We start from the raw sequence: 27,673 nt of genomic DNA, 5'->3' as shown, positions 1-27,673 counted from the left end.
CATTTTAAAACAAGAAAATATCAAAGTGGGTAGTTATTAGGGTAATAAAATATAGTATTGTTCACCATTGCTTAAGCCCACATATATGTGCAGAGTGAGTGAGAGCGCTTAATAAAAGTGAAAAAAAGATTCTTCGGAGACAAGGGCTTAGATTTGTTTGTTTTTCACTGCTAATGAACAGCAGCCAGTTTGGCTCAAAATATATGCCCCTTTTAGTCTAAGGCCTTTCATAGGACAAAGAAACTAAACAGAAAGACTTCTTAATGATGTGAAATGTTTAAAGGCTTATGAACCAAAGCCAAGTGTACAAATTCAGTTCAAACAAATCCACTACTTCATGCTATAGCATAAGGTAATATTTTACAGCCAATAGTTACATTTGTTTTCATGTTGTGGGCTTGCCAAAGGAAGTGTATAAGTAATACTTACTGCAAATCTGTGTGAACATTCATCAAAAGCTATATGAAGTTTCCAGTATTGGTAATACACAAATAAGAGGCTGGCACTGAAGCAAGAAGGAACAGGATTGTACTGTTCAGCAAGGGACTGAACAGGTAGAAAACTTGGCTTTTTTTTGCCTATTAGTAGTCTTTACACACATGAATTGCATCCAGCATACATATTTTACACAAACTTTTGTTAACAATAACAGCTATGAAAGCTGTACATGTACCAGGAGGCATCCACCAGTTTGTTAGAGATGTCATTTTCTTTGTGTAATTGAACAGGCTACAAAATTTAGAAGTGGAAGTAATATGTTATTAGTTGATCTCTTCCAACAGAAGGTTTCAGGGTCTTGTATACTGCCCCAGTCATTCTGCTTTTCCATTTTCTAACTTTCTACAAGAAAAGCCTTTACTTATAAATTGTATATAGTAGTAAATTCATATTATTTTGACTTTGTAACACCTCCAAGTAAAAAAAAAATGCACTGTTTTATTACCACCAATAACCAGTGTTAACTGACTTAATACCACTAATGAGCTTTTTCTTCATCTAGTTCTAGTCTGAAATACCAGAGAACAGTTTTACTACTTGTATATTGCCTTTCTCCTATTAAATCTAAGCCTAGCTATTTCTATACAGATGACTAATCCAATACTACAAAAGTGTGAAGTAAACAAATTGAGGTGTTTAACAATAACTCAAATCTTGTGTTAGACCCTACAAAAGCACCCAAAGTTATTCTACTTATTTATATTTAGAAGTGAGAACAAATCAAAACCATTTTAGGAAAAAAGGCAATTATAAAGAAAGATTTTGTACTAAGTTACCTGCTTCTGAGGAAAGGAAAAAGCCTCCTTCCCAACAGTGTTAAGAGCAACATGATGCTGGCCCTCCAAAATAAGCTGCTTATTGTCTTCCACAACATATGCCTACAGAATAAGCAGCAAAAATATTAGCAGATGAAAAGTATCATAAACTTCATAATACAGAATTACTCATTTCCCACTAACTTAAGTGGAAGAGGTTGTACTGTTCAAAACTTAAATGCTAACATGACCTACATATTTTATGCATATGGTTTCAGCCGTGTTCAACAGACAATTGTTGAAGTTTAAACTGCTCGTTTCCACTACTTAGTATTTGCATTCTGATAAATGGAACTATCTTTTTCAAAGCACACTGAGTCACCCTAATAATTCCACGGTAAAAGCAAGCATTAATGAACCTCACTGTTTCTTTGAGCTCTTCTAAATTCTTAGAACTCATTTGTAGGAATCGGATACATCTAGAATAATGTAATACACACTTAATACAGGAACAGCTATGCAGACTGTCTTGGCTTTTTGACATCAAATTCAGTTTGTTTGCATGATTTCAGACAAAATTACATCTGCTCAAGCTCTGCACAAGTATGCCTGAAAGTTCAGGATACCATGTCACACCACGATATGTACTACTCATATTTCATAACCAAGTTACTACAAAGAAAATGCAAAAAGGCCACCACCATACATACCTTCCATAATACAACAAGGTTCAAATCAACTTCACTACACCTTTGTATTAATCTGACTGCCTCATCAAAAGATTGTTTCACAGCCCTTTGAGATGCGTGAGTATGAGATTGCACATGTATTCTTTTTAATTCAGAGGATAAGCTTTGAAAAAAAAAGTCTGCACAAGGACTGGCTGAACTTATTATCTGCAAGAGAAAAAGAAAGTGCTTTCAGAACAGGATGCAAGTTGATACAAGTTACTCTTAACAGGAGAGCTCATCATTGGTATATACCTTATTTCAGGACTCATTACAGAAGAACAGAATCATTAAATACTGGCCTTAAAAACATGACTAACCACCTTTCATTAAGGGCTGTTACCAGAGGGCCTGCCCTGATATACCAAGCGTAGTTTGGAGGACAGACTCCAGCTCTCTGCTAACTCACATACAAATCATTATTCCTTTATTAACAACCCCCTCAGGTTAGTTAACTAGGAGTCTTTTAAAAAAAAAGTTTGGAACATATATTTTGCTAATAGCAGCAGAGAGCAGAATATAGCAAATTCTACATAAGTGACACAACTAGAAACATTGTACTGTTTCTCAAGCTTTCATCACTTGTGCTTACTTCTTCCAACACCAAACACTTACTGAGAAAAGTGTTAATTTTGTTAAGACTGACAGCAACAATACCCAGAAAACAAGGTAGGTAAGAAACACTAGTTTCTAATGCCTCCCCTTTGCAGAACAGTAAGCATAACAGCTCTGCAACAGCATATTCTGGAAATTTTTCCTATCAGTACAACCCGCCCGTCAGAGGAAAAAGTCTGCCTTTGGAGTAACTGTCTAGAAGGGAACCTTCTCTTCCATCCCTCCATTGGGGGGTATTTTCCTAAAAAGAAAGCTGAAATCCCTGCAGTTCATCCAACTTTAAAAATGCAGAGATCATCTGCCTCTGATTATAGGTATATAAACAGAGTTTAGAACTAAAGTGGAATGGCAGTAGCTTTTAAAATCCAGCTACATAGATGGAAAATGTACACTCCACATAAAACAATCAAGTACTGACCTCCAGTTACCTAAGTCTACTACACTAATGTAGACTTCTGTCCCAATTTGAATGGCCTGTTTTCTCAAGTTTTGGAGAAACATTCTCTGTACCAAGATCATCTGCTAAAAGGATTCTTCAGACAATACTTGAGGGCTTAAATAGATTAAAAGGGCACGGTACCCTGAAATCTCAGCTATTTTAAGAAATTGCAGAAATGAGCTTCCTGAACTGACTGCAACCTAAATTAAGGGCTTTCAAGTTCTGGTAGCTATATTAAATGGAGACTTACAGACTATTTTAGAATGTGTCAGCAAGAAATAATTAAGAGAAGCAGTAGACAAAGAATCTAACATCCACAGATCCCTATTAGATTACTAGGGGACTGGGAAGTATTGAAAAGAACTGCCTTAAAGAGTCTGAAAGGAAGGAAAATAAATTAATATCTCCGTACACTCCCATGAAAGTAGTTCACCTGTAGAGTTGGCAACTGAAGTTTCCAGATTATGAGGTAGCCTGTGCTATCTCATTTTGTATTTGTATAAAAACAGCTGACCTCAAGAAGTTTTTTTAAAGTGAAAAATCCAACTTCCCCCCAACCATTATAGCATTGCTTTTGTCCTACAATTTAAAGACAGCTTTCATGGGGACACTTGATAGGTACTAGTAACAAGATAAAATATGCAGTTGTACCAGTTCACTTACCTGTTCATTTCCAAAGACAATGTCTGCAAATGTGTAATTTTCTAAGGGATAAAAAGAGAAGGCTTCCTTTCAGCATCATTGAAAAGTCACAACTTCAGCATGCAGTATCTAAATCTTACTTTCTTCAAAAGTTAGAAGCTACCACATTCAGAACCTACCTTCTGAATTTTTGCATCTTACTGCTTTAAAGCATAACTTTGCCCTCTCTCTGCTAGCGAGTTTAGTATCTGAAAGAAAAAAGTTGCAAATGTTTTTCCCACCTCAGTAAGTCAGTCAAGTCAGTATCCAAGTCAGCCTTTGTACTTCGCAAGTCAAACACATTCATGAAATCTAAGTATATCTAAATAAGCAGAGCAACTGCAAGAGAGTAAAGGTATCTCCATCTAGTTCTAGAGCAGTAAATGAGCTGTTTTTATACATAAAGAGGGTAAGGAGAAAGGAAGGAACAGAAGACAAAATTCAGCCTTCAGTATTAATGCAAGAGGAAGTTAGCATATTTAGACCTGTTCAAGCACGTTAAAGGTCAGTGAAGTATGGATAACGTTGTTTAAACACACTTGTTAAATACTGTAATAGCAGGTTTTTTCTCTTAAATTTGCCTGGGCTAATGAGCGTTTTCATAAGTTATAAGGTTGCATTAGTTAAGCAGGACACAGCATTTATCCAGTATTCTGTTGGATTGGTTAATTTAAATATTGACATAAATAACTGTAGGTAAAAGGAATGCTGTCACTTTTTTTTTTGCTGAAGTAAATTATCTGCCAACTCAGATATTGATTTCTCTACCTCACCCGAATAATTTACGCATACATTAGTACCACTATTAAAAATAATGAATTCTGAAAACGCTTTTGAAAATACTTTTCCTGAAATGGTAAAAAAAGAAATATAGTATGTTTGAAAGGGACAAATAGTTTTTATAACTGAATCATTCTTAAAGACAAATTCAGCTCCTCGTAAGATTCTTTTAACTGTTCTGTCAGGCAGAAGCTGGACTCCTCATACATTTGATAATTTTAAACAAAGACCTACAAACCTTTGTCTTCAGAGACATTAACAGATTTTTGAAGCTTCCAGTGCTTGCTGTTACTTGAAACTTGTACTACATGAAATTCTTTAACACCAGTCTCACTCTAAGGAAGAAACAAAGACTATGTCAAAAAAGACTTATCACAATTATGATGTTCTGCACTGCTTAGTGAATCTTTATTGCAAGGTGGCAGTGTTGGAATCTAAGTCTTCTTTCACATTATCCGTAATATAGCGTTAAGAAGGGACAAGAGATTAAAGACCCATTGTAACAAACAATAATCCCCGCCCCCAGCAACCTTCAGTCCCAGTAAACAAGGTCACAATGAAAAGAGGAAACAAAAGTCTCAGGGAAAGGGGAGAAGGGGAAAAAAATTAGCAAGTTGTTTTTTTTTTTTTTTTGATTAAAGAATCAAAAAACTACTATAATCAAACCTAGCCTTCCGACTCCAGCACAGAACAGTGTCCACAAGGCTGCTTAGTCATTCAAGATTACTTCAGCAACCTCGCTAGATCATGTATCCCAGAAATACTGTTTTTCTTTATTTTTTCAAAAAGCAAATTACATACATACATGATGAAAAGCAGCTTTTAGGTTGCTTTTCTTTTTTGGAAACAGTAAGGCAGTAGCAAAAAAATTTAGTTTCACAGACTTAGTTAACTTTGTAAGTATTTTATAATACAATCCTCCCTCCTCAAAGGAGGCTTGGGCAATATTTTAGCAGCTGAATAACATCAGAATTTACATACCTCTAACACAAAATGACACTCAGTTCAATGTTTCAACTAGTAGGTTAATTGCTTTGGAATTCTATCAAGTAGAGGATTAAACCAGTCTGCTTTGCAGTTTAAAAATCTACAGCAGCTTTACCAAAAAAAAAAGTCAATTTAAAATAGCGTGGTGTGAAAAGCTGAAATATTTTCACCCACTGTGCTAAGCTAAAACACCACAGACATATCTGTACTTGGATTATACTTGTGGGAACCTGCTCAAGAGTTTGGCTAGTAAATTTAGGGCAAGGACGCTTCCTTGAGCAAAAATTTTGACTTCAGGTTATCATTAATTCTATCATGCTAGTGTTTTAACTGAAAGAGGCAGGGGGAAGGTATTTCATCCAGAATCACCCTGAAAGTTGTGAGCATCAAGAATGGATATGAATTTAAAATAGATCATCCTACAGGAGGCCCAGGAAAAGAGACTCAGTCACAGTACTGCAATACGTGGAGAGAACGTTACAGCAAATTTCTGCAGTGAATTTTGATCACTAACTTAACGTTGGAAAGCACCAACGTTAACTTGAATGATTAAATATGCAAAGTTTACTTGATGTTTCCAGTCAAAGTGGTTTTAAGAAAGCTTTTAATTCAGTGCTGGCTCTACTGGTAACAAATTCAGCAGACATGTAAGTGTCAAGAATAATACAGTTATTTTTAATATAAACTTACAGTATTGATATTTTCTACATCCACGAACACCAACATATTATCCCCTTTGCCTTCTTCATCTTCGAGCGCATTACTTCTGCGGACAGTAGCTCGAATATGCAGAGATCGGCTAGTACAAATAACTGCAGTGTGCCTTAATACTCTGTGACTGAGGAGGAGGACGGGAAGAGAAATGGAGGGGGAGGGGAGAAGGAAAAAACACACACATACAAACATTCTTCAGAACCAGGACTGCCATCTGGAACCTCTCATTAAGAAGTTGAACTTTTAAATGTGTCATTGTTATTAAGGCCATTAGACAGCTTATTCTTTTGTACCATTGAAGAGATACTAGTTTCTTGATAGGAAGCTGAAAAGAAAGGTATGTTAACAACCATGCTGCATGGATAGGTATTTTAAAAACCCATGCTGTTCAAACATGCAGTGTCTTAGCCAGTTCAAAACACTGAAAGTTCAGACGTTACCATGAAGAAAAATGCATCATCAATATTTCAGATATAGGACTGCTAGCCTAGTGAAAGCAAACGGGCACTTAACAGACATAGGGATGCAATTAAGTAAGTATTTGATGCCAGTATGTATTATGGGAAAGAGAGCTTTTAAGCAAATAAATTATAAAGAGTCTGCTAGTCACATCTGCTGCATAAACACTTATTAAAAAAGCATCAGGACAGGATATTGTTGCATTCAAAGAATTCTCCTGAATTAAGAATTTTCAAAGTTAACTTTCGTAACTGTCATTATTCTGTCCTTCTCCTACTGGCATCTAGACAGGCTTAACCTTCAGGCCAGCAAGTCCTTTGCAAAAGTTTCTGGAGGAGAAGTTAGTGGTACCAATTCTATAGATCCAATCCTACTCTGAGCTACTTAAGGCAGACATCGCCAAAGCGTTCTCCTGAGGAATGATTCTAGCACATCAAGTTCCATGGAGTGCGACTTCTCTCTGCTAGAAAATTACATAATTACAGGTGAACATGCAAGACTTCCCAGGCTTTCTTAGCCTGGGACATGGGAGGGACTTGAGAATAAGTAGCATAACAGAAGTCACCTCACTTCGTTGGAAGCAAAGTTCAAGGAAAACACTGTTTGCTAGTTTGTGGTGTCAGACTCAACTGTCTATTGTCTCAAAAATGATCCAAAAAGGAGCTACAGAAGAAAGAGCAACTGGAAAAACTTTTTCCTTCAGCTAGTTAACTGAACTTGTGACATGCAAGTGACAAATCTGGTATTTAACCCTTCCAAAAAGAATAATTTTCATAATATAATCACTAGCTGCATTTTAACTGAGGACAGAAATCTTAAGTTAAAAGTACAAAAGATTTTATTTTATAACGTGTAGAAGCAAAGTCATGGATTTTTTTCCTCTATCACTCAAAGAGATGTGCTTCCAGCAAAACTCTGACTACAAACACAGGCTGTATTAACAAGATCCCATTAATTTCTGAGTTACCAAATGAACAATTTGGCACTTCGATGGAACCAATAAGGCTATATAATTTCCTACAGAAATCAGATCATATCGTAGAAACACAGATTACTGCTTTTAGACTGTACAAGCTTAGAATACCAGATAACAGGCCACTGTTTTACATTACCACAGCAACTCAAGAGAAATTCAATAAGACTTCCCCCCGCCAACACACACAGTGGGCGTAATGAGCTGTTAAATATAATTAAGTATGACAGAAAAATAGCTTAAGGAAAAAAACTTACCACATTTTTGAGTGTTTTTTAATACTTTCGTAGTAAAACAAAAAGTTAATTTCATGGACACCTTCTTCATCTGGTCCTCGTAACCACATTGGCAGCTGCACTGAAGCCCCAGGAAGAAGAACAGAGTCGGGAAGTGGGACGTGTATTACCTCTGGTTGACCTCCTGTGCCAAACCCAAAGTCTACAGAAGAAGCTGAAGATAGCAGTGCTGTACGCACAGAGGTAGGATCTGTCACAACAGTCTTGTAAGCACTACAGTTTTCAGAAGCTGAAGGACTTAGTGGTGTTAGAACAGCAGTGTTTCCACCAAAAGTAAAAAATTCTGGATGCTTGGACACAACCTTCAGTGCAGTAAGGGGACACTTGCTTACGTTCACAAATTCTACATATGCTTTCCTGATTTCTCCACAGAGAAGCCCTGTAGGAAAATTTATAAAGAATACCTGTATTGGAGAGAAGGGGAAGGAGAGGAGAAAAAAACTGAACATCGACAAGTTACGAACAAGCATGAAAACTACGTTTAAACTATACAGCGTTATCATAATCAGATTTGAACAATCCATCTGTTACGACAATCCTAGTGAAGAAAACCAGTGTTTTAACTTTAAGGACTGTACTCAACATGAAGAATGGCAGGCAAACAAAAGAGAAGGAAAAAAACCACTCACACACTGACTTACCCCTTTCCCTCCCCCCTTACAATGTGGTTACAAAAGCCATTGCCAACTAAAATTCTAAAGAGAATAAAACAATTACAGCAGGATATTAGTTTGGAGGCTTCCAGTTTCACTTGAAGAAAATACAAGTTTGGCACTGACAGGTCAGAAATTAACTTCAGATTTAGACATTAACAAAGGTAAGACTTTTTGGTTAAAACTACATTTATAGCTCTAGATTCAATTTGCTCAAAGTTACGAATAGAAAATAGCTATGTACCTCCAACAAAGGCATTTCTTCTGTAATAATAGGATCTAAACGTCGATCAGGTCCATATCTAATAGATGTCTTCTCCTCTTTTGTGTTATTAAGTCGAGGCCCTTGGATTTCTAAATCTTGTCGTCCTCGTACAGATAATCCATTGGAGACAAGCTTTCCTGAAAACGTGTTTTAGAAAGTACTTTTTATAGCTGCCCTCCCCAACTCTAGAAGCCCCATGGGCCAAATTTAAATTTGGGAACCTATGTCAAAGGACTTCAGACCAATACTGGGAGAAAAGGTAGGGTGGGGTGGGAAGAGCGTTAAATTAAAAGCCAGAAGAAGAATAAACGCCAGAGGAGTCAAAAGATGTTACAGATTAAACATGGCATAGATTGAATACTTTACTTGACTTTTAATAGTTTCAGAATTTCTAAATTTAAAAGGAACTAAGTTCCAGCAAAGTTAACTAGCTACTCCCCTTCTACTCCAGCTTCCTCTTCTCATGCGATTTCTAGAGATGTCTCAATTCATTCACTTATTTAGTTTCCATCTCCTCAACCTGGAGACCCTCACATTACAATCAAAGGTGAACAGAATTTGGTTCTACCCTGCAGAATCAGGGTCTTCTCTTTCCACAGAGGCACAATTTAAGGCAATAATACTTACCTGTCTGTAATCCAATAGAAGGATCTATTCCATCTAATGTCACAGCACCTTGGATAGTACCAAGATTATAAACGACTCCCAGAATATGTAGCTCCCCTGTTTGATGGGGAAAGAGCTTTAGTCTTGCCTGTGGAGATATGTTAAATTTTTGTTGTTGCTGCCACTAAAGAAAAAGTATTATTACATTTAAACGTCCAATTACTACAGAAACCCCCAGCTATATTTATTTTATAGTCATGTTTGATGCAACTGCATACAGTAACTGCAAGTCATTTACTAGGTTTGAAATTTTTCTATATATAGAATTTACTAGACCTGTCCAGCTGAAAAGCATTAATTACGTTATGAAAGAAATCCCAAGTTGTAACGAAGCTGAACTTTAGCAGAGGCAGAACATATTACTGACGCATGAAGTACTGGAAGTATAACGTTGGTTAAGTCTGAAACAAGACTGAAGATCCCAAAGGTTAACACTGAAAAAAGTATATTACTCACCATTTTTGTCTCCAAACTATTAATTAAAAATTCTGCTATTGCTTCAGTCCCTATCATATTATCATCACATATTCCCTGAAAAGAAAAAGAGACAGATGTTCAGATATTTCTAGAAACAAAAACTGCTATAAATATTAGTTCTTCCAGCTTTGAGTAATTTTTTTCTTCCTTTTTAAAAGAAAAGAGGCATACAAATTCCAAACTGCAAACAGTTAGGACAGTAGAATTTGTATGTCCATACTCTCAGGCTTTCTGATTTAGAGAAGCAGTTAGAGAAAGCTCAGTCAACATCTATGTCAGAGAGAAAATTAAGATGCATCACTTAATTGGAATCGTTCCCAATTAATTTCACTAATACTCACAGAAGTATTTAGCATATTATTAAGGTAGCATTTTTGATTGGAACAGAAGGGAATGTGTACAGCAGCTACTGAGACTTTTATATGAAACTTTACGGTAAGTTACTTTACTTGCCAAAGTTATAGTATTCAAAAATAAATATATTCAAAACTTTAAAAATATGAAAGTGAGAACAGTCACTGAGATGCACTGGTACTACTAGTTGAAGTAATATAATTAGGTCATCTAATTTGTTTTAAGTATTAAAAAAATTAATTTTTAATAAAATACATTTTCTTTTTTCTCCTAATCATGATACCAAGCTGTTCCCATAGCACACCAGCACTCTTGTTTTCCAGAGCACACACTTCAAAAAGTGCAGTGTAGCTAGGGTAAAAATAGATATTTGATAAAGCAGTATAAGTCATTTCAGTCAGTCAAGGCTAATGTGACTAAAAATAGCATGTACTATATATGCAATAAAATGTATAAATATATACATAATAAACATTAACAAGTATTTTGCTTAGCTTCAAGCACCTTTACCTTACTCATTATTATAGTAAATCTCTTAATAGATATTTAGCTTTTCCCAGATACATAGGGCATAAAATGATTCATGAAGATACTGAGTAGCTCTTTATTTTATTTTTTAATTTACACCTGAACCAGCTACTTTCTTACTCTAATATGTTGAGATGTACTCCACAACTGCAGTTGCTCAGTTTAGGTTGAAAAAGGTAAAGCTTTCCTTACCAGCTCTTTTGTTTCTCCATCATGCTTTGCACTGAAGTCTTTAGGTTGAAATTTCCACAGCAATGAAAGGTCAGTCAAAAGAAGTGGAACTTTCAGCGGGTTTCGAAAGCATACTTCCACAGTTATTGGTTCTATTTTGAAAAAGTGCAAAAGAAATAATGACAACAGGCTACCGCCACCAAAATCTGAAGCTTCACTTTTAACTCAAGAGGCCCATTGCACAAAACATAAGTTTACTCCTACAATAGCGCAGGAAATACTGTACAAATTCATTTAACCCACTTTATTACTGAAATGGGAAAGTCTTAACTTTACCTTCTATGACAGCAAGTGGAAATTTGGAGTTATCTGAATAGCTGTTTAAACAGAACTGTGTTGGTTGAAAGTTTGAAGGCATTATTCCTTTGTTAATCACAGAGACAACCTGTTCCTCAAGTTCCTTCCACTGTTGAGAGGATTCCGAGTCATATTCCTGATCCAGACTCACGTGCGTAGCTGCCTGCTTTTCACCTAGTATGAGTTTAAGGCAATGTTATAAGATAACAGCAGTGGCATGAAACAGCTAAAACACAGTGCTTAACTATTCTTGAAACGTAGCAAGTGCTCAGTCACTGTCTTTAAAGTTACAATTAATTTAATAATCAGAGGACTGCCAAACATTTTGAAATAGACACATGGAAGACAATCCTGAAGATGATTTGAACATATTTCCATTTGCAAACTATGGAATTCCATGATTTTAGCATGCAATGTGGTATTCTCACTTTATTTTTAGTTTAGGACAGAGTACGGTCCCACAATTTGCATACGAATTTCTACTCAGCATACTTTACATTCAGGAATCTAAGTCTCAAACATTTCACCTAAGAGGAAATTAGATGTAAAACTAATTTCCATCACCAGTGCTTGTGTCAAGAACCTATTAACACATTAATAAGCCGTTTCATCAACTTCATCATGGATTTGCATTGAAACTTTCAAGCTGTAAAAAAAATTTGAAGTCAGTGCATCTACATACGTAGACTTCATAAAGTCTGAAGACAGCTAACAGGAAGATACTAAGCTTCATCTTTTCTTTTGAAATTTGATTTTAAGAAGCTACCTCATCACATTATCTTTAATATAACAAAAACACTGAAAATAGACTGAATCTTGCATATGTTTTGGTTCCACAAAAAAACAGATTTGAATCTGTTTACATGAAGTTCTAACCTTCTGCTGGTCTTCGATCATGCCCAAAGAAAACTCGCGTTGCTGAACTGTTAATATACGGTAAAGGAAGTTGTGGTAATGGACCATTAGGTGTTAGCTGGGTAACATTCTGGAGAGAAGGAAGAAAACAGTGTTGATATGACATTATGCTGTAGATTTCAAATACTGAGTGCTATAACTTACTACTTATGATTTAGAAAATTGGTAAAGGCAGTGTTTTTAAGATGGCAGGAATCATTTCAGTTAACTGCTCAAGATTCGAGAGCTGCTTCTGCCTTGACAGTCTGAAGTATATTGTCTTCTCCAAGTAAGACTTTAAAGTTCAAGAAACCTTTATGAAACAAGGGCAATGAAGATCTTAATTCACCACTCACGCATGGCTGTTGCTAGCTTTATGACACAAAGCTTGCCTTGAGGTTCAGAATTCGATAAGCTGTATTCACTATACCACTACCATTATACAGACTCTCACCACAGCTGACCTGTAAACTCAAAACACCAGTCCCAAGTAATGTCTACCATAAATTTAAATTAAATGCAGTATTTGCTAAGTTAAGTCATTAACCAACTGCAAGGCTGCAAGTTGTGGGGAGACATCTGTCCTGTATATGACATGATACGCAAGCTCATTCTTTATTTTGAACTGTAGCAACTGAATGACACATTATCTATAAAACCCCATATGATTTTAAAAAAAAAAACAACACACACAATTCTCTGCAACAAGGTTGTGGAGTAATTTTTAATACCAGAAAAGACTAGTTGGATTTAACCTGATATTCTGCAGCTATAGTCACATGAGCTTCTTGCCACTGAATCAGAGAGAGGCTATCACAAAGCATAGGTAGGGACAAGTAATCATACCTATAATAAAGCTGCACTTTAGAGAGGTGTTTGTGATTACCTGTAGTTATGACAATTTTAGAGTCTGCTGCAGCTGTTAAGAGGAAAACAGCTGAATCTAACTGTTACAAAAGAGCCCAATTCATACCAATACATTTTAAGGAAAAAAAAAAAAAAAAAAAAAGAGAATCACAGAATGGTTGAGGTTGGAAGGGACCTCTGGAGATCACCCAGTCCAAATCCCCTGCTCAAGTAGGGTCACCTAGAGGAGGTTGTCCAGGACCACTGTCCAGATAGATTTCAAAATCTCCAAGGATGGAGACTCCACAACCTCTCCGGGGCACTGTTCCACTGCTCAGTTACCCCTCACAGTAAAGAGGTTTTTCCTTATATTCAGACAGAAGGCAGCTTCATTCTAAGGAAGTCTATTTTTTGACAGACAAACAGCAGCAAAAAAAGTTACTGAATGTAAACTCATTAGGTTAAAAATAAGTCTAGGTTCAATACCTACACAGAAGATAATTCTGAGAATTAAATTTATGCTGGAAGTGTACCGACTCTGGCAACTGAACAACACTGATGAACTTTAAGAGTGGTCCTTCCCCCAAATTCTTGGTACCAACCTTAATCAAGTTGAGCTATTTTTAACTGAAATGTAGTTTATCATTTAGAGAATGCTACTGTTACTGCTAGCAAGTTTAATATTAAATGTGAGAGGCATAAGCAAACGTAGACACTGAAAGATCTAGCAGGAAGCAAGATCAAGAACTGTCAGTGGCACCTGAAAGTAATGCAAACATCTAGAGTTTATTAAACATCTATTACCAAAAAGCCTCAAAGATCATTATAAAATGGAGAGAACAAAGATGATCTTTTTACTTCAAAAGAGACAGATCTATCACAGGCTGCAATTCAGCCACTGACCTCAAAATTAAAAGTTCATTTCACTGTAATAAAAGCACATTCAAAAAGTAACAATAGTGCCCTACACGCTAGATTGTATCAGACCGGCCAGTGAAAGTTAGTCTTAATACATTAAAGACACAGCAAATTTGTTTTTGAAACTTAAGGTTAAACATGAATATGTCTAGATTATTATCTAGACATAAACTAGATATTATTCCTTGAGTAGTCAGTGATTACTAAACAAAAAAAGGCAGGGGGAAGAAGAGAAAAAAAGAACACTTACCTTATAAACATAAAGATATTCTCTTAAAAATGCTCCTTGCTGAGCCGGAGGTTGTTTACTATCATTGATCAAAATATGCCTGAAGGCTGACACAGCATTGTCAAGTTGACGCAGCGTGAAGGACTGGCGACCAATAGTGAAGTTGATATGATCTTCTGCAAGAGACCAGCCTTTCCCTTTGTAAACCTGCATGGCTTGACAGTAGCAACGTAAAGCATGTTTTTTCTGCAAGAAAAAGATTCTTTCTCAAATGAGCTCCTTAATCACTCAATACAGTTTTAATAGTAGGAAGACTAAACAGTAAGGTAGAAGAGTTCGGGTTTTTGTTTTGTTTTTTTGTTTTTTTTTTTCTTTCTTCTCTCCCCCCCACCACACCAAGTGTAATATTTGCAGAATTGTTCCTCAAATCTGGTCCACGTTAATCTAAGGACAGAATTGTTTGCTCCTATAGTACAGTGCCTAGTTTCCAGCTTAAATTCATATTTTCAGAGACTAGTGTAACAGGCAGTATGCTAACCAGAGAAATGGTCAAGAAGCCTACTTTTAAAATAAAGCGTTCTGCATTGCTTTACAACTGAGCGCTAGAGTCTGCAGAACTCCACTGCCAAGCCTCAGGACACGCATTTCACCTCGCTTCAGTAACAGAACTTTCAGTGTGACAGCTCCATTCAAGTGTTCTTCTACAAGAAGCATTCGGTATAAGATCCATGCCAAGTAAACCAACGCACACAGCCCTATAGTACATATGAGACAAAATTACCAATCACATCAGCCATTGGGAGAGAGATGCTTTGCTCCCAATCAGCTCCTCAGTTTCCCTTCCTGTACATATATCAGGACCCGGGCATTAATGCCAAATCTAGGTATTCAACATCTGCATAGGCATTCACTGTTTAGGCAAGTCTCGGCTTCTAAAACAGGGAACAGTATTCCCTTACTTACAGCAATAATTGGAGCAAAATTAAGAAACATTCAGATAGCTATGGTAATGATAGATATAAGCAATAACTCTTCAACATCAGCAGATATGACTGACACTCTTTAAAATACGATATCACAGTATTAGAGCTGAGCAGCCTGGCTGACTTTTTTTCAGTAGTATTTAATATTTTGATACCTCTGTGGATGAGGAAGATCTACTTCAAAACAAAGAAGCATTTCTTAGAAACCAGAACCCCTACAGCAGTTAGATACAAACAACAGGAGAGGGATGTTACATAAAGGCAGAGCCAAAGCTCTACAAACTGTAGAGTCTGCCAGACAGAAAAGTTAAGATTAAAAAAGCAAACAACCACACACACACACTCATCAACAGCTCACTGTCAGTAATGTATTGTCAGAAAAACAGATAGGAAGCCTAGTGCAACAAGACAACCCAGTTAAGAGGAAAATAGTCCTATTAGTATTCACATCTAATTTTAAAAATAGAAGCTGAGAGTAAAGCAATACTTTCTTTGGTCTTTATCGGGATGATCAAAACTAGATTTAAGAGGGAGGTAGGCAGGATAGGGCAAGGATTTTGTTTCAAATAGGATTTTGACGCCTGGAGTCGCTCGTACTGTTGATTTGCAATACAAATCGACCTTTACCACACGTTTGCAAAATATAGGTAAACTCAAATTGACTTCAGGCAGGGACAGCCCTGTAACTGAACTCCAGCAGCTAATCTCAGCCAGGATCAGGCACAACTTATCTTTAGCAAGTCTGTTACACAGCTGAGGCAGAAATAACTAAAAAATTATGTACAAAAGACTTTCAAGTCCATTTATCACAGAGCTGTCTGCACAGCAACCTCAGTGAATTAAAAATAATTTGATTTATATAGGTTTAATTGCTAATTGAGCCTAAGCAGTCATAAAGAAATGCTATAGCTTGCCTTGTAGTAACTGTTCACATCCATGTACCTTTAAACTGAAAAGCATATGGATAAAGCACCAGAAAGACAGGATATTTAAGTATTGCTATTATTCTAATGAATTACAATTCAACAAAATCGCCAATTCCTGCAATTCACTCTTATCTCAAAAGTAATCATACATCTTTAAGTGAAAAACATGGTATTTCACTATTTAGAAAAATTGAGATCCAAAAATGAAAGTATTTATTGCTGAAGTCTCATCATAACTTCAAAAAAAAAAATGTAGAAGACCCTACTGATTACTGATTAATGCAGAAGTCATTTTCACATTCCAGAAGATCAAGAGCTCAGTACCTCTAATATAAAGAGGTTCAAAGCAGAGTGTCTTCTTCCAGAAGAATGATATGTTCACATTTAACATGCTATTCAGATTAAATAGCAAATATTGATCATATTTCCCCATCTGGAAAAATACACTTACCTGTCCTGCTTTACTAAACCTATGGCCAGCCAGTATCATATGAAAGGCAAACTTTCTAACCATGGGACACTTCATGTTTATAAAGCAATGTGCTGCCTGCTCCAACAGAAGTGCACTACGAAGATCAGAATCCTATTTAAAAGCAAAAAGAGTAATTAGTCTCAAAGCTGAATATAAAAGTAAAGGTTCACCAAAATAAACTCCTCTATTCACTATCGTCCCCTATAAGACAGATGACACTTGAACATCATTGTTCTGTAAGAGAAACCTATTATTTTCACTCACTTATCCAACTCTTCATAATACAGTCAGGTTTTCCTGTCCTAAAATCACATGGGTACTGAATAACAGTACCTTTGGTAACACTTCAATCTCTTTAAAAAGAAAATGTGCATCTGTAACAGTCTACAAACTGTTTATAAGAATATGCAAACTTTATATTGAGAGAATTTGCACAAATAATCTCTGGACAAATTTGGACATACTTTGGAAACAAGACACAATAATTATTTTGAAATATAAATTATCTTTTTGCATTGTTTCTGCTTCTGAAGTCAAAATACAGCTCAGTAACAGTGGACTTATTCTCATGCTAACAGGAAAAAATCTGTTACAGAGTCAGAAACTAATTTATACACAAACATTATAGGTGTGTGTGCGCACAGAACAAAAAAAATGTATTATTCCCTTCGTTATATATACGAGTGATAACCGCTCAATACTAAACTTACTGGTATTTTGTCAGTGACCTGAAGAGATATTGAAACAGGTGATATATAAGTGAATGACAAGAATACTTTGTCTCTTAAGTTACTCAAGGTATCATTTCTAACACTTACCATTACCTTTCAAGAGCTCTACTACCTTTCCCCCTCCCTCCCCCTGCAGATTTTAAACAAAAAAAAAAAAAAAAAAAAAAAAAGAGCTTTAATAGGTTGAGGGTGAAAATAATAATGGAGCTTACTGAACTTAACACACAAGAACAAGGATAAATTCTTAATAATTTATAATTTCTTCTTAGAAATATAATTTCTTTTCTCCTGGCAAAGCACAGCTATATTACTGAGTTTACTTTAACTGATAAGAACTGAATCTACCTGGTTTTACTGAAACTGATCTCCACGTTATCAGTTAACGTGTAAGTGTCTCTGGATTATGAGTAAACCCTGGAAGACCTTTATGGTATCCTATGAAGATTTTCCTTGCAACTGCCAAAAGACACCACAAGCATACTGCATTTAATTTAAGCAGTAAAATGACTGCACAACCAGCAGTGCACAGTCTAAATGACTTATGCTGTTCATATATATGATTTTTGGAACCAAGTTTAAGTTGAAAGGGTAAAAATTAAACTACAAATTTACTTAGGAGAGTAACTTAGAGAAATAAGCAACTTATTTCATGTTTTAGTTGTCCCAGGAAAAGTGTCAGAAGCATCACGTTGGGGCAGTTGGCCACGAAGCTAGAACTAACTGCCATTTAAGATTTTCGTCCAAGCCTCGGTTGTTTTATCAGCTACACAGAAGACATTATACAGTCACAGATATTTCAAATTATTAATTGTTTCAATTTTTTTTCAAGTAGGACCCTTTCTAGGCTTTTAGCACTAATTCTATGCTTAATTTACATCAATTAACATAACAGAAGCGTTCAGCCCAGCTTTCACTTACAGAGTTAAGATTCTGATGATCCAATAGTAGCTGAGCTGCAGTGCCTTAAGCCTTCATTGCTTAAGCTACAAAACTGAATACATGGGGGATGATATCCATCATGGCTGTGAAAGCCAAACTAATATTTTTAATCCATAACTTCTTAAACTGGCAAAGTATGTCATTCAAGTGACAAGTAGATAATCAGTTTTCTTTAACATGAAGCCAAAGTTAACAAAACACACATTTAGCAGGTCTTTAAAGTCAAACAAGTCACTTGAAAGAAAAAGAATGCAAAGAACTAGTTTCTTTGTTTGCTGTATAACTGAAGTTTTCCTCATTTCAAACTTTATACTTGGTCATTTGCTGTCTTTGAATATTTCAACTTAAGACAAGAATGAGATTGTAACCTAGAAGCGTTCAGGTAAGTAAGCACATGGCAGGAGGGTAAGAGTGGAAAAAGCTACTGTGTTACCTCACTGGTTAAACGAATCAGAAGAGCAGCTGCCTCTGAATATTTGCTTTGACTTTTTAAGATTTCAGCACTAAGCAGCACACAACGTTCGGCCAGAACCATGTTCCTAAAATAAAAATATATTAATAAATATTTATCAAAAGACACCATGGGAAAAAAACTTTTCACCTCAAATTCGACAAGTTCTCTCTGCATTGCATCAGATTAGTGCTCTGCTGTTCATATTCTTTACTTTAAGAGTTCTCCCCCCACAAAATAACCACGTACAGACTGGCACTTTCACCATTGCATTTCTCATAGTATAACTTTGCTTTATTTATTTATTTTTTTTTTTAAAAAAAGTTGCTGTTAATGAGATCATTTTTGAGGAAAAATATATCTTGTTTATAAAGACATCTGGCAAACCAACTATATATGATCTGATAATCCAGAAATCCAACAGCCAGCAACTAGTTTAATAAGTCACTCTGTTCTTGAAGGCGTAATTGTCTTTCATAATATCCTAGATAAATTAACATAGCTTATTCTTCAGGAGTTATATCTACAAGACCACAGAATGACGGTGGGTGGCACTATCAGAAAAGTTAAGCCAGTAGGTATGACATCATTCATTGATCCAGTATGAAAGCAGATAACATACTTGCAGATATCTCTATAGGTCTGTATTGCTGTTTCCATATAGTGAGCAGGATATGGTCTAGGAGCTCCAGGCTGAAGAAAAGCTGATACTGCTGCCATTTCCTGCAAAGGGAGAAAAACACACACAAACAAAAAACACACAAAAAACCACACCATAAGTACACCTTTTTCAACAAATTTGAAACCTTAAAGAGCTAAGTAACAGATTTCAGCAGCTGCTAGTTCAAAATATTTACCTCATCAGTTACTGGCATATAAAGGGCATCCAACATTTTATAACTGACAAAAGGTTTAATAGAATAGCCTATTTAGGGCTACGTATGTATTTAATGAAATAGTAGCAAGAAAGTTAGATGCACTGACGTGAGTGCCTGTTTTCAGCTGATGGTACCCCTAACTGTAAAGTGGTACTGAATCAATGCTTCTGCAGAACTCCAAGAGACAGTTTTCTACTGCAGGAACAATCTTTTTGATAAAGTAGAAACATCATCTATTTTAAGATGAGGGCTGTTCTCTGGCTTTTGCTTAAATGAAATTACAATCTTCACCTTCTAGAGAAATTTTTGTTTCATTCTACTCTCAAGTAAATATGTCCTCTGAAGTTTTAGTTCTTTCCTTTTAGGGTGAAGGTAGGATGGCAAAATTTTTCTGCAGTATCTAAAGATTAAAAACTGCAGGTTGTTTACATTCATAATTAAGACCTCTATAAACCATTACATTCATTAAGAAATTAAGATAACTTTCGAGACGAAATATAGTACAACTGTCTGTGCAGCAAAAACACATTTCAAGATTTTTACTCAAGATTGGACTACGTACAAATATTTTCATAGATCTAACAGTAGAGTTTCAAGCTTGACTGAATTAACCAGACTAAAGATTACAAAACATAGCCTCTAAAAATTGTTAAACTAGGTTTTTACTTTTCCCCAATGTTCCCATTTATCTTACTGAAAATTATTTTAATGACCTATATTTAGGCCTCCATTCTTCAGGGAAATTAATTAATGAATGTCACTGCTGATGAACTCTACTCAAACAATATCTCTCAAGAGGATTAATAAAAACTGTACAGTGTCATATTTATAGTAGTATATTTACCAGGAACTCAAGATAAGTAATTTGCCAAAGTCTAAAAGAAATACCATATAAATATTTTCCATGTATTTTTAAGTTGTCAGACTACAAGTTTAAAGATCTGTTTTGCTGGAAGTCAAATTATAGGAATACTTCTTCCAATATTTCACACTAAGTAAAGAATTAACGCTTCAGTTTTTCATTTAGTTGTCTTCATTTCCTTCATAAAACAGCTTCCAACAACAGCTTTGAGAACACTCCAGGATTTGCTAAAAATATGCATTAAGTTTGGTAAGACTCTTATAAATTTGGAGGTTGGGGGAAGGGGTTGCATTTCCTCACTTTCAGACAAATATTAAGAGATTATTATGAAAAATTCAAGTAATATTTATATTATGTGAAGTACCAACCAGTGCTCCAGCTGCATAAAGCATTGCTTGATCATTTAAAAAGTCTTTCTTTGCTGTATGATAACAGCTATATGCAAGTTCATAGTGTTGCACCAAAAAGCACAAGTCTGCCATTTTCCGGATTTGAAGCTCTGGTGCTTCTGGTGGATACCTATAAATACAAACATTCACATTTAAAGTCATAACTTTTTGTCTTGCCCTGGTTGTGGGGTAGGTTTTGGGCTTTTTTTGTTTGTTTGTTTGTTTTTAAACCCTGCACTGAGTCTTCCCCTCTCATCTTAATTCCTGCCTTCTGAACAGAAATTAAAAAAAAAGCTTCAATTTTTCCTCAAAGAAAGAGTTGCTAAGAAAAGAGAATGTTGTTTCCTTTCTGCTGCACAACTTGGCTTCCCCCTCCTACTTTCTAATTAACAAAATTCACCAACTCAAAACATTCAAAGAGTTTCCATCTTACCGAGAAATACTAAAACAAGTAAGCAGCTACCACTAGAACTGCTATATAAAATCAACTCTTAGGGCTAAACAGAGCTGCATGAGAAGAAAAAGAAGTTTTCTGACTCTTCACCTAGCTACAACTTATGCCAAAAAACTCGATAAGTTCCTGTCCTCTGCAAAAGGAAACCTCACCAACCAAACAGAACAAAAACCTGAAAACAGTATACTACCAACACAGAAAAGACTGAGTCCCGCTCGTGCTTATTGTTTTAAGAGTGGCTTGCAATAGCTTGGCCATGCATCAACAATGTTCTGAAATGCTTTTTAAAATAAGGGTAGCAGGACCAAAAAGAAAAAAATTGGGTATGAGAGGAAATTTAAGTTTCTGAATGCTGCACCAGAACATGGACCGTGACTAAAAAGACGCTTAAAATCACATTGTCAGCGTGTCTGGATATAAATGTCGTTTCTTGTCCAGGATTTCATCACTACCAACACCAACTACAGATAACGGTTAGTCAAAGGCCATCAAGTTCTGCACACTGACATTCAAAAGTAGAGAGCACTCCGCAAAGAACACGAAGTAGATATAGGAGGAGGACACTGAACATAAGACAATTCTGAAGAGCGTAATGTTCATTAATATATTAAACGCTAGATACCAGTAAAACATCCTATTAATGGTTGGTGGTATCAATCGAACTTTAGCTGGTCAAATATATCCATGCACAAACCATACTTACAAATTCAATGCAAAAAGTTGAAATCAAATTAACAACATTTTGATTTTGAGTCTTAAGGTATACAATATGCAAATGTGAACCTGTAGATAAGTTTCAGGGTTACTAACTTTGGCTGGTTAGTGTTCAAGAACTATTTAGATTTCCATGGTTAAGATCAGATAGTTGATAAGAATGCTTGTCATGATAATCCATCCTCATTTATAGAGGGTACTATGTTATAAAAACATCTGAAATAAATACTTTGGTAAAATTTAGAGCCTATTTTTAGTGTAATAACTAGGTAGATGCAAACAGGATGCAAAAAGGATGACACTCCCTTTAACTCAACTTTCAGATACACTTCCAAAAGCCTGAATAGTCAACTGGAGTAAGTTACATGAATAAACATAAGAACACCTATACATGGCTTTGGCTTAAAAAAAAAAAAAACACCAAACACACAACTCACACTGATTTAAAAAAATTCAGCCATTTCTCTTAAGGCAGATCACAGCCTTCTTTTATTACTCTTTAAAATGTACGTCCCTTTTAACTTAGAAAGCTTCACTGTGCTTAGAGCAGGAAGATGATTCAGTAAACAGTTTCTCTTACCCTTCTGATTTAGTTGCCCTTTTCTTAAGCCCCGTTACTCCTTTATTGCACAACTTTAAACATAGCACTTCTCATGATTCCTCCACAATGAAAGCCTTTTTACCGTACAGTTGCTTTAGTTCACCTTCAAGAATACCATATAATAAACAAAGGCTTCCTCCTGCCCCACCCCCTGAAGAGGTACATTTTCCATTTAGATTTAAAGTTACTGAGTGAAGTTACTTACAGTAAGCCAGATGTATTCTTCAGTTCATTTATACTTTTCTCTGGAACCTTACTGCCACTAAACCATTTTTTAGTAGCAGAAAATAGCGATCGACTCAAGCCCTTCCTGGATATCAACTGCAAAGAGACAGTAAGTTAAATTAAAGCACGGCTTTGCAAGAGAGATCCTGATACAGGCTAGACCCAGCTAACCTAAGATTTGTTTTTTCAGTAATACATTCCAAATGAGTGTACTCTTGGCTGTATCCCAGGTAAGCAGGTAGGAGTTGTTGTTCATATATTTATTCAGTTTCAGATAGCTGAGCTCCACTACTGTTGCTGTGGACTTCATACAACCCAACCCTGGAAAAAGTGAAACGTCTGATGTATTTGTTTTAATTAAATTAACGGAAAATCTAATTTCTGGCCTTGCTTAACCACCTTAAGTCAATGCTAATACAAACTTTAAGAGAAGAAACATTCTCCCTATCATCACACTGAAAACACTTATGTATAGTGCTGAAGATGCCATTGCCATACCTGCAAGTAAGTTTACAAAAATTAATTCTTTTAGAGATGCACTCCCACTAGTAAGGGAGCTTCCACAAGAATTACAGTTCATATGAGCTAAGCAAACTACTTTTTTTTTTTGAAAAGATAATTTTAAAAGACAATTTTATCATCATGCTGTTCTTACAAATACCAGGTACTAACATTCCTAACCTGAGGATATTCAGCTGTGTTTTGTTTCTTTTTCAGTGTAAACACAGTCAGCATATACAAACTCCCAAGAGTTTATCCAGGGAGAGACTGCACTTCACAGCATATGATATTTAGTACCAGCAGCCAGCATGCTTAAAATTATAGTCTAACTGGACAATTCCATTAGAACACCGAGTTGAGATAAGTGACTGACATTTGAGTTCAGGTCTCACACTAAATATGGTCATTCAATCTTATATTGCCTTAAAGAGCTGGAGAGATGGATCGACTTCAGTTAATACAAAGGAAACTCCTTATTGTGGGTCTTATTGTGAAGGAAACAATACCTTAATATCACACCCATGTAAAGGAAAGGGCATGCATTAAACTGCTAGACTTCCAGAGAATAATAGCTTAAAAGAAGCCACCTTGTACAGAAGCTTTGGTGACAGCATAGAGGGCTTTTTTTAAGGACACAAACTGAGCCACAATGACTTCTATCACTCCTATTAAAATTTGCTTACAGTTTTGAGTAAGATCATTAAATCATTAGAAGCCAAAAAAGATAACAATTTCAACATAGCCTTTGGTTAACTAGATTTATACTACAACTGCTTTAGCTTATTGTGGCAGGAAGTATTTTTAAAAGAAAACAGACCTGATCATTAAGTTGCCGAATTGTCTTTTCTATATGTGGCAAAAGTCCCCTAAACGTGAATTCCTGAATGAACTGTCTAATTCGATCATGATCTGTGAGTGTTAAACAAGCACCATGAGGCATTCCAGAGTTTGATTTCTTTGATTCTTGCAATGATGCAGTAGCCTTCGTGTAATCAGTGCTATCCAAACTGCCGCTTGGATGATCCAGTTGAAGGGGGTGAGTTTTAAAGTTATTTGATAGGCCATCTGTCAAAAGATTGACACAGCAACAAAAAAAAAACCCAGTAAATATGAAGTTCACCATTAAGAGTAATTAACTGAATGCCATGTCCTCAAATACATTGTAGTTCCAGAGGTACATTTTTGGTTCTAGACTACAGCGCAAAGAATCATCAAGTATGTTAACTAGTATCAACAATAATCAAGGAAACCAATGAAAACATTAAAAACCAAAAGGTAAACATTCACGGAAAGATGCAAATGCAGCAATTACTATAGTGGATCCAAGTGTTCTTTTCTATTTCTGTTTTAAATTAAAGCACTAGTTTCCTATACCTCTCTGAGTAATTATGAGGCGAGTTAATCTTCTCTGAAGCCCCTTTACTTCAATAAGTGGCTGACTTCTAGTAATCTGAACTAGACCAAGATATTGTCTCATTCAGTAAGATTTTAATATCTTATTTATTTCCTTTACATAAAAAGGACACTTGTTTTATCTACCCAAGCTAGCACTAAGCAAAGCTGAGCTGCGAAATAAATCCTTGATGATTTTACTCAAGAAGTATAAAGCTTGCTACGTAAGGTTCAAATGGCAGCTTGCAGACTACCTCTGGCCTGTGAGACCCCAGAAGGCTGCTTGCTCAGGTACTTGCAGGCTCCCCTACACATCCTATGTCTCCCTGTGGCTTTCAACTCAGGTATGAAGCACCTGGGCTGAGTCAGGCCAATGCTGGGTACCTGCACTTCTTCATTTTTTGAAGGTGCTTCTCCTCTGTATCCTACATTGCCTCCTTAAAAGGAGGCCACAATTTAATTTGCACTCAATTTCAGTTACTGTCCTGTCTCCTATGCTCTGAGAGTTCATCTGCCTGATAAGTTCTCTTAGACTAACTTGCATAAATACCTCACTACTTTGTCATTTTCAGAGATTTACAAACAAAACAGAACAAACAAACAAAAAAAATAAAATTCAAAACTACATTAAAGTATACCAGTCTTTTCATTGTAAGAAAAGTGAATTACTCACTTATTAGTCAGAGTTTGGAGACAATATGCTTAGTCTTACAAGAGATGGATGTATACATTTTTAATGAGATGATCCTAATATAATCAAAAGCCATCCCCACCAACCAGTGGATCAGCAGCCCTATGTTTTCCTTTGTGGACACCATGTTAAATATCTCTGAGCATCTAGAAAATTACTATTTTGACTACCCTAACAAAAAAAAAAAAATCTAACTTTGTAATTTTTGTTTTTTTTTTAATTTCAGTTCAGAGATCACTTCCCATTTGTTCATACCTTGATTAAGCTTGTGGATTTATGGCACATTATCTCAATGTATTAAATTAAAATTAAAAATTATTCATGAAGTTCTAAAACTAATAAATTTATTTAATGCTTGTAAAATAGCAGCATCTATAAACTACTCAAAGGCATATCAGAACTTGCCCAGAGCTCAAAATACTATCCAAGGCATGAAACAGCTCTATAAATGCTATCACAAACATTTTTATGGAAGTAACAAAAATACCTTTAATGTCATTATCTAAGCCATCTGATAGCAAGTGATCAGCGTTCTTATTTGAAATGACAGCATATGGATAGTCTTCATAGCAATCCTACACCAAGTCAAAAAACAAACAAGTGGGATTTCAAGAACATTCAAACATATAAAAAAATCAGTCAATAGCAGTTAAGTTACAGTTCACTGGATTAAGAGATTATATTTAAGCTAGATGTTCTTATACAATCATTTTTTCAGCAGTTAGTGAGAATTTAAGAATTTGCCCAGTTGCAGAGATGAAAATGATGTTCAGACAGATGAAACAAATACCTTCCAGTTCAGTTTGCTCACACAGTTTCACCGTCAACTACAGTAAACATCTTCAACAGCTGAGTCTAACCCTTACATAGCAGTAACTACAGTAGTGAATACATTCTCAAATACAACTCCTGAAAAGCCCATATCAAAGAAAATATATATTTTATATATATATATATATACACACACACACACGCATGTGGGATAGTTGGCATGCGGCAAGGGGGAAAAAAAAAAAAAAAAAGCCTGCTTTCACCCTCACACAAAGACCTCAGGAACAGCTTATGGTTATGGCTAAGTTTTGGGTCCTCTAAATCGCTTAACGAACCAGAGTGGTTCTGACCTTCCAGTGCCAGCTACTTTCGACGAAGGACTGATTCTACAGATGCACCTTTTAATCAGATACAGTTTTAACTGTAGGATAGTCACAAGCAAATTCAAGGAAAATATATTTAGTCTTGAAGTCCATTACATAAATGGTAAACAGAAGTAAATGCTATAGATTAATGTACACCATCATTTGTCATCTCGGCAGATGACAGACCATATTAGACTGCATTGCGAGAAGTTACCACACACATACAACAACAACAACGCAGCACTGTCTAGTGAACTACAGGTGACCTGGAAAAACAATTTTGAAATTGGTGACCTGAGTGCCAATGGAATCTTTTCACAAAGTACTATTTTAGTACTTTTTACTATTAGTGTAAGTGGCATATAGTCCTCTGAATAAGGACTCATCTTATGCTCACACAGAAAATCAGGTTAAAAGAGTGAATCTTGCAAAGTTGCATCAAAAATCGTTACTACTTCAGCACATTCCATAGAAACAAATATATAATAATACTACGGAAAAAGTTAATGCAACAAAAATAGGTATTAATGTACTCAAATTGTTTTAAGAGTATTGTAATACCTGGTTCTGGATACTGTTTTTCTGAAGGTACTGACTCCAAGGATCTGGTATCTGTTCATCTGTTCCTCTGTTAGATACCCGTGAATTTATTTTCAGTAAATAGCAACCCTGAGTTCCATATCTTTGCTTCATCTCTTCATAAATGGAGTCAGCTCTGAAAGATTAAAATAATATTTACCTTGTCTTAATATCACACCAATTCTAAATGTGTACTGCAACAAGCTACCTTAAATAATTATCCACAAGGAATAAAAGAAAAATCTTCATTTTTTAAAATCAGTCCTTTACATAAGAGTGAAACTGAGACTCTCCTAAAAGGAATAGTTCAGTGATATACTACAGAAGTCACTTAGCTCAAAAAGCTGGAACTGATGGCTTACTTCATGTGAACACAAGAATTAGATCTAGAAACACTGTCTCAGGAAGTCTGCCTTGATAATAGTCAGTAAACTGGTTAAGATTAAACACACAACAGAATATGTTA

The 27,673-nt window shown here is 35.7% G+C and overlaps 1 protein-coding gene across 4 annotated transcripts in view; it reads right to left on the bottom strand.

The window, feature by feature from the left end:
• TRAPPC8 (trafficking protein particle complex subunit 8) overlaps positions 1 to 27,673 on the bottom strand; it is a 52,995-nt gene that overhangs the window by 12,406 nt on the left and 12,916 nt on the right. For all 4 annotated transcript variants that reach the window (XM_009683055.2, XM_009683052.2, XM_009683053.2 and 1 more), the window contains 22 exons: positions 27,190 to 27,343; positions 25,980 to 26,067; positions 24,227 to 24,474; positions 22,889 to 23,004; positions 20,894 to 21,044; positions 19,408 to 19,508; positions 18,768 to 18,873; positions 16,644 to 16,775; positions 14,305 to 14,529; positions 12,273 to 12,381; positions 11,376 to 11,570; positions 11,061 to 11,191; positions 9,966 to 10,040; positions 9,471 to 9,597; positions 8,823 to 8,980; positions 7,887 to 8,329; positions 6,174 to 6,321; positions 4,735 to 4,831; positions 3,857 to 3,925; positions 3,699 to 3,739; positions 1,964 to 2,149; positions 1,275 to 1,376 (listed from right to left, as the gene is read on the bottom strand). In XM_009683055.2, coding sequence (XP_009681350.2) covers positions 1,275 to 1,376; positions 1,964 to 2,149; positions 3,699 to 3,739; positions 3,857 to 3,925; positions 4,735 to 4,831; positions 6,174 to 6,321; positions 7,887 to 8,329; positions 8,823 to 8,980; positions 9,471 to 9,597; positions 9,966 to 10,040; positions 11,061 to 11,191; positions 11,376 to 11,570; positions 12,273 to 12,381; positions 14,305 to 14,529; positions 16,644 to 16,775; positions 18,768 to 18,873; positions 19,408 to 19,508; positions 20,894 to 21,044; positions 22,889 to 23,004; positions 24,227 to 24,474; positions 25,980 to 26,067; positions 27,190 to 27,343 — 3,202 coding nt within the window. The remainder of the gene's footprint in view (positions 1 to 1,274; positions 1,377 to 1,963; positions 2,150 to 3,698; positions 3,740 to 3,856; positions 3,926 to 4,734; positions 4,832 to 6,173; positions 6,322 to 7,886; positions 8,330 to 8,822; positions 8,981 to 9,470; positions 9,598 to 9,965; positions 10,041 to 11,060; positions 11,192 to 11,375; positions 11,571 to 12,272; positions 12,382 to 14,304; positions 14,530 to 16,643; positions 16,776 to 18,767; positions 18,874 to 19,407; positions 19,509 to 20,893; positions 21,045 to 22,888; positions 23,005 to 24,226; positions 24,475 to 25,979; positions 26,068 to 27,189; positions 27,344 to 27,673) is intronic.

This window comes from Struthio camelus, chromosome 2, assembly GCF_040807025.1.
Source record: "Struthio camelus isolate bStrCam1 chromosome 2, bStrCam1.hap1, whole genome shotgun sequence".
Taxonomy (NCBI): domain Eukaryota; kingdom Metazoa; phylum Chordata; class Aves; order Struthioniformes; family Struthionidae; genus Struthio; species Struthio camelus.
The sequence above is the reverse complement of the archived record's forward strand: the minus strand, read 5'-3'. Positions and strand labels throughout refer to the sequence as shown.